The sequence below is a fragment of the Macaca fascicularis genome, chromosome 20, assembly GCF_037993035.2.
Source record: "Macaca fascicularis isolate 582-1 chromosome 20, T2T-MFA8v1.1".
NCBI lineage: Eukaryota > Metazoa > Chordata > Mammalia > Primates > Cercopithecidae > Macaca > Macaca fascicularis.
In genome coordinates, this window is record NC_088394.1 from 18,461,001 (window position 1) to 18,481,638 (window position 20,638).

At 44.7% G+C, this 20,638-nt stretch overlaps 1 protein-coding gene across 5 annotated transcripts in view; it reads right to left on the bottom strand.

Annotated features, from left to right (window-relative positions):
- Positions 1 to 18,862, bottom strand: part of SMG1 (SMG1 nonsense mediated mRNA decay associated PI3K related kinase) — a 113,674-nt gene extending 94,812 nt beyond the window's left edge. For all 5 annotated transcript variants that reach the window (XM_065537654.1, XM_005591347.4, XM_065537655.1 and 2 more), the window contains exon 1: positions 18,382 to 18,862. In XM_065537654.1, the coding sequence (XP_065393726.1) occupies positions 18,382 to 18,470 (89 nt within the window). In that variant the 5' untranslated portion in view covers positions 18,471 to 18,862. The remainder of the gene's footprint in view (positions 1 to 18,381) is intronic.
- Positions 18,863 to 20,638: the final 1,776 nt, after the last annotated feature.

Here is a 20,638-nt window from a genome sequence, read left to right on the forward strand (position 1 = left end):
AAAAAAAAAAAAAAAAAGAGTTACATACTGCAGAAATCTAAAGAGTCTCAAAAGCAGATTGGGACTTTATAATCAAGGTAAAGGTGAAGTGATGTTTACCAATATAAGAAATGTATGCAACCATTTTTTTCAACTCCTGAAAACAGTCAGATGATAACTGTAGTTATTCTGATAAAAGTTCCTTTAGTCAACAGGTTGAAGTACATTCCCAGGGAATAACATGTTTATAAGATTTTCTAATAATAGCATATGTTAAATCTTGTCTTTAAAAATAATCCTGGCTGGGTGCAGTGGCTCACACCTGTAATCCCAGCACTTTGGGAGGCCGAGGTGGGTGGATCACTTGAGGTTGAGAGTTTGAGATCAGTCTGACCAACATGGAGAAACCTTTCTGTCTCCACTAAAAATACAAAATTAGCCAGGCGTGGTGGTGCATGCCTGTAATCCCAGTTACTCGGGAAGCTGAGGCAGGAGAATCACTCGAACCCGGGATGCAGAGGTTGTGGTGACCCGAAATGCTGCCATTGCACTCCAGCCTGGGCAACAAGAATGAAACTCCATCTCAAAAAAAACAAAAAATAACAAAATAAAATTAAAACTAAAAAAATAAAAATAAATAAAAATAATCCTAGGCCAAGCTGGCTGCAGTAGCTCACAACTGTAATCCCAGCTACTCAGGAGGCTGAGACGGGAGGATCACTTGAGCCCAGGAGTTTGAGACCAGCCTGGGCAACACAGTGAGACTATGTCTCTAAAGAAAAAAATAATCACCATCATTCTAGGCCAGTCCAGAAAACATAGCAAGACCTCCAACTCTAAAAGAAAACGAAATAAAAAATTTTAAAGGTCAATTTAATTAGAGTCTCAAGTAATTCCAGAAGATATGGTCTCACAAATCAAACAGTTGAAAAAGGAAGATGCCTTTCAAAATAATCACACTATGATTTTAACTGTAGGAAAATGTATTAAATGAAGACAGCTTTTGCTAGTTGCTGAAACATACTAGTAAGAGCAGGAAACAATGCTCCCACCGTGCTCAGCAGTAGCCAGAAATTTACTGAGGTCTTTATATTTAGCCTTAAGTATAAGACAGCTAGGAAACTTCAAAATCATCACTCAAGCCACTTTAAACCCACAGTCTACACAAACCCTATCTTTTTCTTTTGTTACATTTTATACGAAACACACTTTAATCAGATTGACATAAGTGATTTAAAAGAAGTAACTTGTATAATTCCCTTTTACAAGGAAAAAAGAAACAATGTTTCTAGATATTAAGTTCCTTGAGACAGCAATCATTTATTATAGATTTACAGTACGATTTCAAATAGTACTAGAATCTTTTTTTTTTTTTTTTTTTTTTTGAGAGAGTGGCACAATCACAGCTCACAGTAGCCTCGACCTCCTGGGCTAAAGCAATGCTCCCACCTCAGCCTCCCAAGTAGGTGGGACTACAAACTCACGCCACAATGTTCGGCTTTTTTTTCTTTTTGAGACGGAGTATTGCTCTGTCGTCCAGGCTGGAGCGCAGTGGCATGATCTCGGTTCACTGCAACCTCTGCCTCCTGGGTTCAAGCAACTCTCCTGCCTCAGCCTCCCAAATAGCTAGGATTACATGTGCATCACCATGCTCAGGTAATTTTTATATTTTTAGTAGAGACGGGGTTTCACCAGGTTGGTCAGGCTGGTCTCAAACTCCTGATCTTGGTGATCTGCCCGCCTCGGCCTCCCAAAGTGCTGGGATTACAGGTATAAGTCACCATGCCCAGCCAATTTTTGTATTTTTTGTAGAAACCAGGTCTCACTATGTTACCCAGGCTGATCTCCAACTCCTGGGCTCCAGTGATCCGCCCATCTTCCTGCCTTGGTCTCCCAAAGCACCACCATGCCCAGACCAAAATCTTGTAATTGCTTAATACTGTATACATTCTTGCAATGATATGACATTTCCCATCTTTGTTTAGAAGATGCATGTGGTTCTTCTCCACCCCTCAAGTACTTAAAACTATCACACTGGCAGAATACAACCTTTCCATGGTTCTGGCATCCTCCCTTCTCCCATTGAAAGAAAAGAAAAGAAAAGAGAAAAGAAAAATATATATACACACACCCATACACACTACACCAGAGGGAAAAAAGCAATTCATCGTTCAACTCGTGTTCTTATAAGAATCAGCTCTTAAATTCCAACTGTGTAGTAAAAGGTAAGCAAGCTATAAGCTACCTTTCAACCTACCCTTTTTCTACACATTCCATTTACATTGTTCTTGCCCTCCAACCTATGCAAGTAGTCACAAAGATGAGATTATGTTTGCTGGCTTATCATTTCAACTAGTAACAAATTCTTAAGGTGTGAGTATAAGATAAGGAGAAAAAATGATGATGCAGAGCTATGCTCTTATTATCCAACTTGAAACAGGTTTACAGCCTAATGGGAGTACACTAGAAAATGCAGAAAGAGGGCAGGCGCAGTGGCTCATGCCTATAATCCCAGCACTTTGGGAGGCAGAGGTGGGTGGAACACAAAGTCAAGAGTTCAAGACCAGCCTGGCCAACATGGTGAGACCCCATCTCTACTAAAAATACAAAAAAAAAAAAAAAAAAAAAAAAAAAATTACCCAGGTGTGGTGGCACATGCCTGTAATCCAAGCTACTCAGGAGGCTGAGGCAGGAGAATCGCTTGAACCCAGGTGGCAGAGGTTGCAGTGAGCCGAGATCACGCCATTGCACTCTGGCCTGGGCAACAGAGCGAGATTCCATCTCAAAAAAAAAAAAAAGAGGCCGGGCGCGGTGGCTCAAGCCTGTAATCCCAGCACTTTGGGAGGCCGAGACGGGTGGATCACGAGGTCAGGAGATCAAGACCATCCTGGCTAACACGGTGAAACCCCGTCTCTACTAAAAAATACAAAAAACTAGCCGGGCGAGGTGGCAGGCGCCTGTAGTCCCAGCTACTCGGGAGGCTGAGGCAGGAGAATGGCGTAAACCTGGGAGGCGGAGCTTGCAGTGAGCTGAGATCCGGCCACTGCACTCCAGCTTGGGCGACAGAGCGAGACTCCGTCTCAAAAAAAAAAAAAAAAAAAAGAAAGAAAATGTAGAAAGAGAGCCACTCCACCGGAGAGCAATTAATTCTAACTCCACTAATATTTTTCTAAGTATTCACTGAAACAATTTTAAAAATAATTTCCTGAACTTTAATCCTCCCAACGTCTTAAAAGGCAAAAATTACCCCCTCAGAGGGACATGGCTGGTAGTGCCAATACAAAAGATCTTCGTCTTCCCATTCTTAGTCCATAGCTTTTTTCATGACACCCACCTCTCCTAAGATAAATATCTGTGAAGGATCAACTTTTTTAAAAAATACACACACTCTAGCTGGGCGCGGTGGCTCACATCTGTAATCCCAACACTTTGAGAGGCTGAGGCAGACATATCACCTGAGGTCAGGAGTTTGAGACCAGCCCCAACATGGTGAAACTCGTCTCTACTAAAAATACAAAAATTAGCCAGGCGTGGTGGCGCACATCTGTAATCCCAGCTACATGGGAGGCTGAAACCGAAGAATCACTTGAACCCGGGAGGTGGAGGTTGCAGTGAGTCAGGATGGTGCCAACTGCACTCCAGCCTGGGCAACAAACAGAGCGAGACTCCATCTCAAAAAAAAAAAAAAAAAAACATAAAAAAACATACATTCTTAAAAATAAAGACACTTGGCCGGGCGCGGTGGCTCAAGCCTGTAATCCCAGCATTTTGGAAGGCCGAGACGGGCGGATCACGAGGTCAGGAGATCGAGACCATCCTGGCTAACACGGTGAAACCCCGTCTCTACTAAAAAATACAAAAAAAAAAAACTAGCCGGGCGCAGTGGCGGGCGCCTGTAGTCCCAACTACTCCGGAGGCTGAGGCAGGAGAATGGCGTGAACCCGGGAGGCGGAGCTTGCAGTGAGCTGAGATCCGGCCACTGCACTCCAGCCTGGGCGGCAGAGCGAGACTCCGTCTCAAAAAAATAAATAAATAAATAAATAAATAAAGACACTTGGCCGGGCGCGGTGGCTCAAGCCTGTAATCCCAGCACTTTGGGAGGCGGAGGCGGGTGGATCACGAGGTCAGGAGATCGAGACCATCCTGGCTAACATGGTGAAACCCCGTCTCTACTAAAAATACAAAAAACTAGCCGGGCGTGGTGGCGGGCGCCTGTAGTCCCAGCTACTCGGAGGCTGAGGCAGGAGAATGGCGTGAACCCGGGAGGCGGAGCTTGCGGAGCTTGCAGTGAGCCGAGATCGCGCCACTGCACTCCAGCCTGGGTGACACAGCGCGAGACTCCGTCTCAAAAAAAATAATAATAAATAAAATAAAAAATAAATAAATAAAGACACTTAGAGAGGAATCTAAAACACACTGGTTCTATTTTTAACTTCACCAATGCTAAAAGAGCGGGTAGATTTTTTTTTTTTTAAAGAAAAGGGAAAAAATTACAGATGGGGAAATAGGTTTTGAAATCTTCGCACAACAGGGTGGCTATAGTAAATAATGATGTATTTATTTGCAAAGAGAAGACAGAGATAACAATAGCAATAATAATAAGGTATTTCAAATAATTAAATTTCAAATGCCTCACCACAAAATATGAGTAAGCAAAGTAAGGTGAAAATATGTTAATTAGCATGATTTAATCATACCACATTGCACATATATAAACATTACACTGTACCCTACAAATGTGTACCATTATGATTTTTGAATTAATATTAATTAGAGTGGGGAGAACAATGATTACATTTTTACTTCTTCAGTAAGATTATAATAAAAACGTAGAGAGCACTAGCATTATAGTAACTACACATGATAGGCCACTTTAAATAAAAGGCATCTTTTATGAAATTTTTAAGGCCGGGCGCGGTGGCTCAAGCCTGTAATCCCAGCACTTTGGGAGGCCAAGACGGGCGGATCACGAGGTCAGGAGATCGAGACCATCCTGGCTAACACGGTGACACCCTGTCTCTACTAAAAAATACAAAAAGCTAGCCGGGCGTGGTGGCGGGCACCTGTAGTCCCAGCTACTCAGGAGGCTGAGGCAGGAGAATGGCGTAAACCTGGGAGGTGGAGCTTGCAGTGAGCCGAGATCCAGCCACTGCACTCCAGCCTGGGCAACTGAGCAAGACTCTGTCTCAAAAAAAAAAAAAGAAATTTTTAGTCAATGAATTGATTACCACATACATACGACCTATTTGCTATTAAGCGTAAATTTATTTACAATTTTAGTATTTTCAAAAAAGGAACATTAAAATTCCATCAACATTTCAAATAATGACAGAATTAATCATTTTTAATAGAATTCTTACTCAGATCCTTCAAAAACAATATAAACTATCACTTAAGGTAGATTCCTTTAAATCTCACTAAAAATGCTAAATCTCAAGTTTCATAGTCCCAGTGCTGGAAAACCTGCTATATTTTTATTTTTCTTCACATTTAGACAAAGAACATATGGACAGGCAAGAAATGTAATCAACTTCTTCAGGAAAGAATCCCAGGATCTGTTTTATTTTCAATTAAATATATACGAATTCTGGGTGATACTGGTGATCATCTCTGGATGTTTTTACTTATCTAATGAGAAAAGAGTCTCATTATACAAAGAGAATACCCAAAAAGTCTAATGATTTCCTCACATAAGTAGGTTTTTCTGTAAGGTTCTGGCAAATCTGAAGAAGCCAACATAGAATCTGTCATTAATGCATTGAATCTGAACTTCCACTGTTAAAATCAAATTAGGGCCTGGAAGTAAAGTGTTAACACTTCAGACAAGAAATTCCAGGGTTTGTATCATCAGGAATATAAACCAGGGACACCCTCAAGAGGATGAAGAGCAAGAGTCATGCACTGCTTCAGAGAATTAAATACTCCAAGATGAAAGTTAAAAATTCAAACACACCTATCACACATAAACATCTTTTAACATCAGGTTGAAATGCTAAAGGGAACAGAGTAAAAGTAAGTTTTTAACTAATAAATTTAAATAAGAGAGAAAACTTTAAATTCAAAGAGCTTCACTAAAAAAAAAAAAGAAAATGTTAGCAAAGTCATCAAATGTGGAGGAAAAGCTATTATATGTCACTATGTAATCTAAGACATATTCATTAGCGGAGCCTTTTTTCTAGGCTATTAATATATTAGATGCCACCCAAAAACAAAGATCTAATAAATGTTAAGTTTAACAACTTCTTAAAAACCTGTAGGTTCCCAAAGATACATATGTGTATGTGCAGTGAGGCCACTGCTAAGCCTCTAATAATATTCTTGTAGACTACTATTCTCTATGATGACAAAAAGGGTAATAAAAAAAAAAATCTAGTGTCTCCCCTTAATAAACAAAGGAAGAGCATACTTAGAAAGTTCCATAACAAAAACAATCTATAATTCTGGTACCAGAAATCCCTCTGAGGCAGGGCACGGTGGCTCACACCTGTAATCCCAGCACTTTGGGAGGCCAAGGCGGGGGGATCACTTGAGGTTGGGAGATCAAGACCATCCTGGCTAACACGGTGAAACCCTGTCTCTACTAAAAATACAAAAAATTAGTCAGGCGAGTGGCACACGCCTGTAATCCCAGCTACTCGGAGGCTGAGGCAGGAGAATCACTTGAACCCAGGAGGCAGAGGTTGCGTGAGCCTAGATAGTGCCACTGCACTCCAGCCTGGGCAACAAGAGCAAAACTCCATCTCAAAAATAAAAAAAGGAGTAAGTCCCTCTGAAAAAAGCTTTAAATAATAAACACAAAAAGTCTATAACAGGATTTTAAATAAATATAAGGTCCTACACATACTATATGAATACCAACATAATAAAAATATGAATATGAATGAATATCAACAGGAATCCCATTCGTTTTTTGAAAGGGCCTGAAAATTAATACAAAAGAAGTAATTCAGGATGTTTAGAAATCTGTTGACTCTAGGCCAGGTGCGGTGGCTCACGGCTGTAATCCCAGCACCTTGGGATTTACAAAGTGGGATTTCCTTCTCACCTGAGGTCAGGAGTTCAAGACCAGCCTGGCCAAGATGGTGATACTCCATCCCTACTAAAAATTACAAAAATTAGCCAGGCGCAGTGGCAGGTGCCTGTAATCCCAGCTACTCAGGAGGCTGAGGTAGGAGAATCGCTTGAACTCAGGCGGCAATATTTGCAGTGAGCCAAGATCTCACCACCGCACTCCAGCCTGGGCGACAGTGAGACTCTGTCTCAAAAAAAATAAAACGAAATAAACAAATCTGTTGATACTGGAATATTTGCATTTCATTCCCCAATCAGCAGGCACGCAACTGGCAAGAAGTGTGTTTCCCCAGGCATTCTAATGGAATGCCAGAAAGCTCAACCCCGTGCTTAAATTTTTAGTGATTACATTGCTTAAATAATGTAGACAGATACAATAGACCCAAGATAAGTCAATGTGTAAAAAGACTTCAAATACGTGCACAAGGTATTTTTCAAGATGGACAAAACACATGAATCTTAAATTACCATATTTCTTTTTTTTTTTTTTTTTTTTGACAGAGGTTTTTTTGCTCTTGTTGCCCAGGCTGGAGTGCAATGGCACGATCTAGGCTCACGCAACCTCCGCCTCCCAGGTTCAAGCAATTCTCCTGCCTCAGCCTCCTGAATAGCTGGGACTACAGGCATGTGCCACCACGCCCAGCTAATTTTTGTATTTTTTTTAGTAGAGACGGGGTTTCACCATGTTGGCCAGGATGGTCTTGATCTCTTGACCTCATGATCCGCCCACCTCGGCTTCCCAAAGTGCTGAGATTACAGGCATGAGCCACTGCACATGGCCAAATTACCGTCTTCTTTCTTCTGTAAAAAGATCTGGCCACTCCAGTCCATTACAATACTGTCCTTTTGAGCCTGCTCAATCAGTTTGTTTAAGCCCTGACAGGGCTGCCATAAGAGGAACGCTTTCCCCAAAAATGCATCCTACAAGAACAGTGTTGTAAACTCTGGAGTTAAGGCTAAACATAAAAATACAAACTTACAGGATCTCACTGTCATGTATTTACTTGAGGAAAGACACAAATATAGAGTGTAATATTTACTGATGCACTCAGTAGGAAAGAAGGGGATAGCAAAAGTAACAATTTTACCAGATCCACGCACATATGCAGGTTATATTTTACTGGACATGGCACACATAAAAATTCCAGATACTGCTAAGTATATGAAAAAAAACGTGAGCAGGAATGGGTGTGATAGTGGAAAAGTCACTGCATATCTGTACCTTGACTGAGGTCATGGTTACACAGGTGTATACATTTGCCAAAATTTCCTGAATTTAAGACCTATACAGGCCGGGCGCGGTGGCTCACGCCTGTACTCTCAGCACTTTGGGAGGCCGAGGCGATCATCACCTGAGGTCAGGAGTTCGAGACCAGCCTGGCCAACAAGGTGAAATCTCATCTCTACTAAAAGTACAAAAACTAGCCGGGCATGGTGGCAGGCATCTGTAATCCCAGCTACTCGGGGGGCTGAGGCAGAAGAATCACTTGAACCCGGGAGGCAGAGGTTGCAGTGAGCCAGGATCGCACCACTGCACTCCAGCCTGGGGCACAAGAGCGAGACTTCGTCTCAAAAAAAAAAAAAAAAAAACTATACATACATAAATTTTATCTCAAAGAAGCATCACAATAGAATTCAAAAGAGAATTCAATTTAAAAAGGAAAAGTACACTCAATTAACTAATACAAGATAGAAAAGAATAACAGTATAAAACCAAGTATCTTTGCATGAGCGAACACCACAAGAACTTAGTAAGTTATACTCTACATTAAAGAAACAAAAAACAGGCCGAGCGTGGTGGCTCACGCCTGTAATCCCAGCACTTTGGGAGGATGAGGTGGGTGGATCACGAGGTCAGGAGATCGAGACCATCCTGGCTAACACGGTGAAACCCCGTCTCTACTAAAAATACAAAAAAATAGCCGGGCGTGGTGGTGGGCGCCTGTAGTCCCAGCTACTCGGGAGGCTGAGGCAGGAGAATGGCGTGAACCCGGGAGGCAGACCTTGCAGTGAGCGATATAGCGCCACTGCACTCCAGACTGGGCAAGAGAGACTCCGTCTCAATAAATAAATAAATAACACAGAATAAGGGAGCATTTCCTATACATATGAAACCACAAAATTTCTGTACTCTCTATTAGGCCTCTATACAAGGGGAAGTATGTTTTATTTTATAGTTCCAAAAATAAAATGGGCTCTGAAAAACTTCAAGATAGTCAAAGATAGGTAACCAAAATGATGACAACGTGAAAAGTTAACAAACAGCTCCTGTGAATCCATTAAGGGTGGTCCAATGAAAGGAGCCTCAGGGATTTGTTTTAGGTGATTAGGATAAAGAACAAGTGTCAGGTAACAAGGGCAGAAAACCCTACCAAGAATTGTGACAATTCAATGTTCCCACCATGGACCACACTCTATTTCACAAGACACTTATATGACATTCCATACATGTGTCTAACATGAAGATTGAGCAGATAAAAAGTATCACTTTAGTGATCATCCTCAATCAACACCAGATAACAAATGAAGGGAATGAAGGGCTTTTGCTTATGGAAATTCTCACACACTGAGCTGAATATTTTTATCTTTAACTTATTTATTTATTTATTTATTTATTTATTTATTTATAAGACGGAGTTTCACTCGTTGCCCAGGCTGGAGTGCAATGGCCCGATCTTGGCTCACCACAACCTCTGCCTCCCGGGTTTAAGTGATTCTCCTGCCTCAGCCTCCCAAGTAGCTGGGATTACAGGCATACGCCACCATGCCCGGCTAATTTTTGTATTTTTAGTAGACACAGGGTTTTCCCATGTTGGTCAGGTTGGTCTCTCCCGACCTCAGGTGATACGCCCGCCTTGGCCTCCCCAAAGTGCTGGGATTACAGGTGTAAGCCACCGCACACAGCCTTACCTTAAATTGTTAAATATAAACATAATACTCAGGTCCTTAGCAGCCCCTTCTCTATATTGTTCCTATTACCTGCCTCCCACTGCGATCTCTCTTGCATGCGCATGCACGCACTCTCAAACACACACACACACACACACACACACACACACACACTCTTTTTCTTTTTCTTTTAGAGTCTTGCTCTTGTTACCCAGGCTGGAGTGCAATGGCGCAATCTCAGCTCACCACAACCTCCGCCTCCCAGGTTCCAGCAATTCTCCTGCCTAAGCCTCCCGAGTAGCTGGGAATACAGGCATGCGCCACCACACCCAGCTAATTTTGTATTTTTAGTAGAGACGGGGTTTCTCCATGTTGGTCAGGCTAGTCTCGAACTCCCGACCTCAGGAGATCCACCCACCTCAGCCTCACACACACACACACACACACACACACACACACACACACACACACACAAAACACATGAACTATGATTCAAAGCCTACAATAGGGTCCCCAACCCAGTGCTTCAGCTTCACCTCTTATTTGTATTACTCCTCATAAGTACCCAATTCCTCTACACACCGACAACTTGCACCTGGCCTTAATGTAATTTTCTTCTATTTTGGAGAGGGGAGATTCTCCCCCAAATTCACAGTCAAAATTGTACAGACCAATTCCATCACCCCACTGCTCCGTACTTAACCATATAACTTTCCCTCCTCTGACTCTTCAGGCTTTTTGTTTTGTTTTGTTTTTGAGATACTCTCGCTCTGTCACCCAGAGTGGAGTGCAATGGCATCATCTTGGCTCACTGCAACCTCCACCTCCTGGGTTCAAGCAATTCTCCTGCCTCAGCCTCCCGAATAGCTGGGATTACAGGTGCCTACCACTGCATCCAGCTAATTTTTGTATTTTTAGTAGAGGGGGTTTCACCAAGTTGGCCAGGCTGGTCTTGAACTTCTGACCTCAGGTGATCTGCCCGCCTTGGCCTCTTTCTCCAAAAGAAAGAAAGAGAGAGAGAGAAAGAGAGAGAGGAAGGAAGGAAGACTGAGAATTATATCACAAAATCCACATGCTCTTTCCTTTACAAAGTCCTTCTCTCCCATAATAACTTATAGTCTCCTTGAAGACAGTGGTTTTACAAGTCATAAAAATCCTGGCCATGGCCCGGTGCAGTAGCTTATGCCTATAATCCCAGCACTTTGGGAAGCCAAGACAGGCAGATCACTTGAGGTCAGAAGTTCGAGACCAGCCTGCTCAACATGGTGAAACCCTGTCTCTACTAAAAATACAAAAATTAGCCAGGGGTAGGGGCACATGCCTGTAATCCCACCTACTCGGAAGGCTGAGGTAGGAGAATCGCTTGAACCTGAGAGGCTGAGGTTGCAGCGAACCAAGATTGCACTAGTGCATTTCAGCCTGGGCAACACAGTGAGACCCCATCTCAAAATATATATATATATTCCTAGAAGCATCAATATTCACTGAATCAGAGTATTTTATTACCTGTTATAAAAAAACAAAAAAAAAGACAAAAAACCTTCTATTATACTAATTTATAAAGGAATCAAAACAAAAGGGGTTGGGGGGTCCGGGCACAGTATCTCACTCGTGTAATCCCAGCACTTTGGGAGGCCAAGGTGGGAACTTGAGGTCAGGAATTTGAGACCAGCCTGGTCAACATGGTGAAACCCTGTCTCTACTAATAATACAAAAATTAGCTGGGCCTGGTGACATGCGCCTCTAGTCCCAGCTACTCAGAAGGCTGAGGCATGTGAATCGCTTGAACCCAGGAAGTGGAGGTTGTACTGAGCCAAGATTGTGCCGCTACACTCCAGCCTGGGAGACACAGTGAAACTATGTCTTTAAAAAAAAAAAAAAAAGGCCAGGTACAGTGGCACACACCTGTAATCCCAGCACTTTGGGAGGCCGAGGTAAGTGGATCACCTGAGGTCAGGAGTTCACAACCAGCCTAACTAACATGGTGAAACCCCGCCTCTACTAAATACACATAGGTATGGTGGCACATGCCTATAATCCGAGCTCTTGGGAGGCTGAGACAGGAAAATCACTTGTACCTGGGAGGCAGAGGTTGCAGTGAGCCGAGATTGCACCACTGCATACTGCAGCCTGGGCAACAAGAGCAAAACTCCGTCTCAAAAAAAAAAAAAAAGTTGGGGTGGGGGTAAGGTTCAACTTAAAGATACAATTACCAAGTGTTTCATAAGGAATGTCTTATTTCATAATGGAGTAGGAGTTTGACACCAGCATGGGCAAAATGGGGAGGCCCCATCTCTACAAAAAAATAAAAATAAAAAATTAGTGTGCCAAGCATGGTGGGTCACACCTGTAATTCCAGCACTTTGGGAGGCCAAGGAGGAAGGATCACCTGAGCCCAGGTATTCAAGACCAGCCCAGGCAGCATGGCAAAACCCCGTCTCTACAAAAATAAATAAATAAATAAAGTAGCTGGGTGTAGTGGCATGCACCTATGGTCCCAGCTATTGGGAGGCTGAGGTAGGAGGACTTCTTGAGCCTGGGAGGTGGAGGTTGCAATGAACTGAGATAGTTCCGCTGCACTCCAACCTGGGCAATAGAGTAAGACTCTGCTTCAGAAAGAGAGGAGACCAGGCGTGGTGGCTCACGCCTGTAATCCCAGCACTTTGGGAGGCCGAAGTGGGTGGATCACCTGAGGTCAGGAGTTCAAGACCAGCCTGGCCAACATGGTGAAACCCCATCTCTACTAAAAACACAAAAATTAGTCAGGCGTAGTGGCATGCGCCTGTATTCCCAGCTACTCGGGAGGCTGAGACAGGAGAATCAATTGAACCAGGAGGTGGAGGTTGCAGTGAGCTGAGATTGTACCACTGTACTCCAGCCTGGGCGATACAGTAAAACTGTCTCAAAAAAAAAAAAAAAAAGAGAGAGAGAGAGGAAAAATAAATAAATTAGCCAGGTGTGGTGGTATGCACCTGTGGTCCCAGCTACTCAGGAGACTGAGGTGGGAGGATCCCCTGAGTCCAGGAAATCAAGGCTGCAGTGAGTAGTGACTGCACCACTGCACTCCAGCCTGGGCAACAGAGCGAGAGCATATCTCAAAAAAGAGGAAAGAAAAGAAAAAAGAAATCAAAAATATAAAAACAAACATTACTTTAGTTTTACTTTTTATTTTTTAGTTTATTATGGGTGTTTTACTTTCCCCCACGTAAAACAGCCATACGTAATTTGTTGAAATTTTCCTTAGTGTACTTCAAAATCTGTTGAATAGAACTGGCAATCACTGAATTCTATTTAACTCTAGTTCCATTTAATATTAGACTGGTGTGAAAGTAACTGCGGTTTTGGCCAAAACCGCAATTACTTTTGCACCCACATAATAGCTCTAAAATATGTAACTTCACTGAATTTTATCCTCTATGTATTTCCCTATATTATGTACCTATGGACATCAAACTTAGTACAGACTGATAAAAGGCTGAATAGACAACTACGGTTTCAAAAATCCAGCTTCTCACAACCTCAGACATACTAATTCACAACACAGACATTCTAATTTCACAACACATTTCCATTTTTTGGTATTTCACAATAGAGAAGATGTGTGTACTTTTGAATATTTTGATCTGTCTAGAATCTAGAATCTACCAAAATTGGAAGGTGTTTTTATTATACAGTTTCATCCTTTTCTTAAAGAAGTATATACTTCTTTAGAAGTATAGAAAGATCCTAAGTTTGAACACAGTAAGACACTCAATAGAGAACTACTACTAAACATATAAGACCAGTTACACAATTAATGTCCTAACACCCCAAGTGGAATCTACTTGTTTTCTGTTGACTTGAATGCTTTCTCTTCTTTGTTGAATTAATCAATCTATTTGACTCCAATGTCAAATTAATCAATGTCACGTTAGAATATTAAAATGTACAATTATGAATTACACATTTAATTTTAAAACATCATTCTGATCTCTATCCTGATACTAGAAGATTATCTTCCAAACTAAGGTGGAAAAAATGACAGACTTTAGCTATTGGCAATGATAGGTCATTTTTTTAGGGAAGAGGAGTAAAGAGGGCAACTTCCATAGGTCAGACATTCCTTTGTTCTAAGAAGCCACCACTCCTGTTTCTTCATATGGAAAAAACCAGAGGCATCCAGTGGTCCCCAAAACCTTCTCAACTTTATGCTTGAGGAACCCACAGATTTCAAATAATACAACTGACCTAAGACCACTCATTTGTTTAATTATTTAACCATTCTTTTTTTTTTTTTTTTTTGAGATGGAGTCTGGCTCTGTCGCCCAGGCTGGAGTGCAGTGGCCGGATCTCAGCTCACTGCAAGCTCCGCCTCCCGGGTTTACGTCATTCTCCTGCCTCAGCCTCCCGAGTAACTGGGACTACAGGCGCCCGCCACCTCGCCCGGCTAGTTTTTTGTATTTTTTAGTAGAGACGGGGTTTCACCATGTTAGCCAGGATGGTCTCGATCTCCTGACCTCGTGATCCGCCCGTCTCGGCCTCCCAAAGTGCTGGGATTACAGGCTTGAGCCAACGCGCCCGGCCTTTTTTTTTTTTTTTTTGAGAATGAGTCTTGCTCTGTTGCCCAGGCTGGAGTGCAGTGGTGTGATATCACTCACTACAACCTCCGCCTCTCGAGTTCAAGTGATTCTCCTGCCTCAGCCTCCCAAGTAACTGGGATTACAGGCATGCGCCACCACATCCCGCTAATTTTTTTTCTTTTTTTTAGTAGAGACGGGGTTTCACCATGTCAGTTGGCCAGGCTGGTCTTGAACTCCTGACCTCAGGTGATCCGCCCAACTCAGCCTCCCAAAGTGTTGGGATTACAGGTGTGAGCCACCATGCCTGGTCTTCTCTCTCTTTTTCTGAAAGAGTCTCACTTCATGCCCGGCCTGCTCAACCATTCTTTTGTTTTTGTTGTGTTTTTTTTTGAGACGGAGTCTCGCTCTGTCACCCAGGCTGGAGTGCAGTGGCCAGATCTCAGCTCACTGCAAGCTCCGCCTCCCGGGTTCCTGCCATTCTCCTGCCTCAGCCTCCCGAGTAGCTGGGAAGACAGGCGCCCGCCACCTCGCCTGGCTAGTTTTTTGTATTTTTTAGTAGAGACGGGGTTTCACCGTGTTAGCCAGGATGGTCTCGATCTCCTGACCTCGTGATCCGCCCGTCTCGGCCTCCCAAAGTGCTGGGATTACAGGCTTGAGGCACCGCGCCCGGCCTCAACCATTCTTAAATGTCGGGTGTGGTGGCTCACACCTGTAATCTCAACACTTTGGGAGGCTGAGGGCGGGTGGATTGTTTGAGTTCAAGACCAGCCTAAGCAACATGGTGAAAACCCCATCTTTACAAAAAATACAAAAATGAGCCGGGCTGGTGGCAAGCGCCTGTAGCCCCACCTACTTGTGGGTGCTGAGGGAGGAGGTTTGAGCCTGGGAGGTCGAGACTGCAGTGAGCCAAGTATTTGTGCCACTGCATTCCAGCCTGGGTGATAAGCAAGACCCTGTCTCAAAAAAATTTACAGAAGAGTTGACTGAGAGCACAGTGAATGAAAAGGAAGACTAAAAGGCAGTGGCATATAAATGCTTACTGTTGGAGGTATGCTTCTATGGAACATGGGTATGCTCTCTTGCCATATGACATTCACATATTCAGCCACCTGGAACACTTCCTGTCAGTATGTGTGAAGTATCATGTGTGGTCAAAATTGACTCAACAGTCATTTTCCACACCAACTGGCAAACTAACACTAAAAGAAATCAACAAGTGTTGCTTTTTCAAAAGCCTAAATCAGCTGAGTGCAGTGACTTACACCTGTAATCCCAGCACTTTGAGAGGCCAAAGCAGGGGGATCACCTGAGTCAGGAGTTCAAGAACAGGTTGGCCAACATGATGAAACCCCATCTCTACTAAAAATACAAAAATTAACTGGGCACCTGTAATCCCAGCTACTCAGGAGGCTGAGGGAGGAGAATTTTTCCTTGAAACCGGGAGGCAGAGGCTGCAGTGAGTCAAGACTGCGCCACTGTACTCCAGCCTGGGAGACACAGCAAGACTCCATCTCAGGGGGAAAAAAAAAACTTAAATCAAGGAAAACAGAACCAAACCAGCAGGGACGAAATGGTACATAAGAGGCAAAAAAAAAAAAATTTTTTTTAATCAAAATTATTCAGATGAACCACAATAAACGTGCCTGCATCTGAAGTTCCATAAATCGATTACCCCTAAAATATATTTATATATATTTAAGGAGTTCTAAGCATTGGGTTAAATTCTAAACCTTCATTTAAGCAAGAAGCAAGATCAAGATCCGTTCTGTCAGTTACCTGGAGTTTGTCACCTTTCTGAATAGGGGACAGAATAACCTCAAATTTAACTAATGAAAATTTATGACTTGGCAAATATCCGAGGTATTTTTATTGACTAACAAATCAGCTATGACAATCTTAGAAACAAATCAAGTTATGCTATGGGGTATGTCCACAGTTCCCCGTTCCTTCTACAACAGAAGAAAATCAAATCTTTCCAATATCCTAACAAATTGTTACTCCCTGTAACCAAATGCATCTCACAGTATCGTCTACCAAGGCGTTACATTCTGAAACTTTGTTACAAAGCAGAGCTTCAAAGAAACCTTGTAAGCTTTCTTGTAAGCTCCTCCCTTCCCCCATTGCCCCTCCCCAGAGCCAAGAAATAAAGCACTTGAAAGAAACAGCATGGATAATATTTATTAATAGCTCATGTACATATTCCATAACTACATAAGCCATTTGGCTTCATACCTGTCAGCAATGAAGTCAGGTGGCCCCAGCACGTGGCTGCAACTCTTCTCTATTTATTTAGAACTACAAACTACAATTTACACTTTTCCAAAAGCTCTAGGAGACTATTTGAGAAGGGCACTTTATTCTTCTAAAAGGTTACTAAATTCTCTTATATACTTATACTGATCACAATACTGAAAAATAATCTAAAATCCATTGTCATTCATTTACCACCTAATTTGTTAGATGCCAGAAAATAAAATCAAATTTCACACATTTCAATAAAAAGGCAAAACTAAGCATGTCAATCACAGAAAAAAATACTTAATCAACTAATTTTATTTAAAGCACTCACAAACTCTTAAGTGGTACAAGACAAGTCAACGCTATGTTTATCAAACAAAATTTTTTTTTTACGACTAAACACCTCAATTCTAGACTCAGGCACTAATTATTAAAGTCATCTAGTTATATAAACCAATTCTCAACAGACACAGTATTTGGAAAGGCATATTAAACAGACTAAGATGTGTACCACCCATTAGCCAAAGACAATTTTAATGATTTTTCTAATGAGTCTTCAAATGTTACATTCTAACGTCTTACCAAATTATTTCCAAATACTGCTGGAATTACATGTAACTATCAGGAAACAAAAGGGCTTCCCAACAACTTGTGCGATCTACATTTATTTGGCCAGTTTCTGGACAATTACAATACAATTGTGCTCCAAAGTAGGAAAGTTCCATAAATCAATTACCCCTAAAATATATTTATATACATTTAAGGAGTTCTAAGCATTGGGTTAAATCCCAAACAGACTCTGAATAGAAGCATTTATTTAGTAAGAGAGGTTAGAATAAATCAGTCCTAAATTAGGTACTGCCCCCCCAAATTGATCAAAAAGGCAGGAAAATTGCATCTATTTAAAAAGTTAATGTTTCTAATATATTCAAATCTAACTAAGCCCCAAAACGGTCTGAGATCAAATCCTCCATAAAAGAGGAAATTCTCTAGACTTCTAAGTGGGTGCCCAAAGAGTTCACTCAAGTGTTCAGGTATGAATTAGATTCACCAGAGTAACCGGCCTTGCACTTAAGGAAAACTTCCATCTCCCAAGACCAGAGTGGGTCGATCCCATCAACAGTCACCACAATCTCATCTCACGCTCCACTAATGAATGTCCTCCCTAAAGTCAGAGCAATGCCTTTGCTGGAGTTTTGTTTTGGTTTTCTCAATATTAACACGTGGGGGTCACAGTAAGGGACACAGGTTAGAAGGTCTCTCACGTGGCGGCTGAAAGAGTGGGGAACCGAGGAAGTGAATGAGTAACAGGGAGGGTCCTGGACTCTCGGGATCTCCCAACTCGAGGTTGGAGAAAGGCGGTAGCTGGAATGCCCCCCACCCCACCCCCGCCTCTTTCTCACCTCCTGGTCCCGATCCTAGGCCAGTGCCAGCCCCGGGCAGAACAAGCAGGGGGGGGAGGCACTTAGGCCTCGCCTCCCGCGGCCTTCCTCCCCTAGCCGGGGCGGAGGAGACCCAGGAAGCCGCGCCCGGCTCCGGGGGGTGGAGGGCCTAGGCCGCGCCTCCCAGCCCCGCGGCCCTAGGCCTCGGCCCGCCCGAGGTGGAGCCCGGGAGGTCGGGGCGGGGGCCCGGGCCGGTCACCCACCTGGGTTGCCAGTCATTCCAGCTCCGCGGATACTTGGTGCCGCCGCCGCCGCCGCTGCTCAGCCGAGACCCCGGGGCTCTGCGGCTCATTACCTTCCCCGACACGACATGGCCAAGCGCCGCCGCCCAAAGAAGAGCGAGTCGCCGCCCGAACCGGCCGCCGCCGACACCCCGCTCCGGCCCGGGGCTGAGGAGGAAGCCGAGGAGGAGGAGGAGGAGTAGGAGGAGGAGGAGGAGGAGGAGGCGGAGGGCGGGGGAAGAGGACGGCCGTTCCGGGTTCCGCCTGAGCCCGCAGCGCAGGACAAGGAGGCAGGAGCGGCGCGGTGAGAGAGAGGCAGATGAAGGGGAGGCGACGTCTCTTCCAGGGCCGTGCGCGGCCCACGACGCCGGGGCCCCGGAGGACGAGGACGACGAGGAGCAGGCGGTGGCGGCAGCTCCTCACGCTCACACGGCCACTGCTTCCCCGCCTCCCGGCTCCGCCCGCCGCGCCGCCGCTGTCGCACGGCATGCTGGGAGCGAGGGGCGGGGTCGGCGCCTGCCGGGCCTGGGGAGAGAGGCGGGTCCTGTCGGCGGCGGGGCGGGGCCGAGAGAGGCGGGGCCGATAGCAGGCCGCCCCGCCCCCCACGTCCCCTGGCTCGTCAACTGTGCCGAAGTCTGGGCACCGCGATGACGAATCCTGGGACAGGGGATCTCCACTACCGCGGCCACACACTTTTCTCCCAAACGCTCCCGGGAAAACACCGGACCCCTGAGGGCCGGGCAGTCAGGTGTAAACAGGCGTCCAATCCAGGACCTGCAGTGGGGGGGGGGGCTGGTACCCTGGGGTGCGCGCGCACACAGGCGTGCCCTTGAATTCACGTGCGCCAGTCTTCCCACTGTCTACGGGGCGGGGTGGAAAGTGAAAATAGTAAGATCGAGAGGAGGTTGATATCTACCTTCCCAACCTCCACCTGAAATGTGCCCATTGAGTCCTGGCACCTTTTACCATTTCTTTACAATGAAAAAAACTAAATGATGGAAGGGAAGGGAGTATCCAAGACCACCAAGCCCTGTCCTCTGCAATGTGAAATGTGCTTTGAAGCCCTCTCACCCTAAGGCTTGCCCGTCTTCTGCTGGTGAAAGAAGCTGGAGGCCCGGCGCGGTGGCTTAAGCCTGTACCCAGCACTTTGGGAGGCCGAGGTGGGCGGATCATCTGAGTTGAGGAGTTCCACACCAGCCTGGCCAACATGGGGAAAACCGGCCTCTACTAAAAATACAAAAAGTAGCCGGGCACGGTGGTGGGCGCCTGTAATCCCAGCTACTCGGGAGGCTGAAACAGGGGAATCGCTTGAACCCAGTAGGCCAAGGTTGCAGTGAGCCGATATCAGGCCATTGCAGTCCAGCCTGGGCAACAAGAGCGAAATTCTGTCTCAAAAAAATAAAAGAAGAGAGAGCGAGAGAGAGGAAGGAAGGAAGGAAGGGAGGGAGGAAGGAAGGGAGGGAGGGAGGGAGGGAGGGAGGGAGGGAGGGAGGGAGGAAGGAAGGAAGGAAGGAAGGAAGGAAGGAAGGAAGGAAGGAAGGAAGGAAGGAAGGAGAGAGAAAGGAGGAAGGGAGGGAAGGAAGGAAGAAAGAAAGAAGGAAGGAAGGAGAGAAAGAAAAAGAACGAAGGAAAGAAAGAAAAGAAAGAGCGGCCGGGCACGGTGGCTCACGCCTGTAATCCCAGCACTTTGGGAGGCCAAGGCGGGCAGAGCAGGAGGTCAGGAGATAGAGACCATCCTCCCTAACAACCATCTCTACTAAAAATACAAAAAAATTAGCCGGGCGTGGTGATGGGCGCCTGTAGTCCCAGCTACTCAGGAGGCTGAGGCAGGAGAAAGGCGTGAACCCGGGAGGCGCAGCTTGCAGTGAGCCGAGATCACGCCACTGCACTCTAGCCTGGGCGACACAGCGAGACTCCGAGAAAGAAAGAAAGAGAGAAAGAGAGAGAGAGAGAGAGACAGAGAGAGAGAGAGAGAGAGAGAGAGAGAGGAAGGAAGGAAGGAAGGAAGGAAGGAAGGAAGGAAGGAAGGAAGGAAGGAAGGAAGGAAAGAAGGAAGAAGCTGGGAGGAAGGAAGGAGCTGGGAGGGAGGAAGGAAGGAAGGAAGGAAAGAAGGAAGGAAAGAAGGAAGAAGCTGGGAGGAAGGAAGGAGCTGGGAGGAAGGAAGGAAGGAAGGAAGGAAGGAAGGAAGGAGCTGGGTAGAGGAGACATACCTGACCGTCTACCCCATGACATGCCCCAT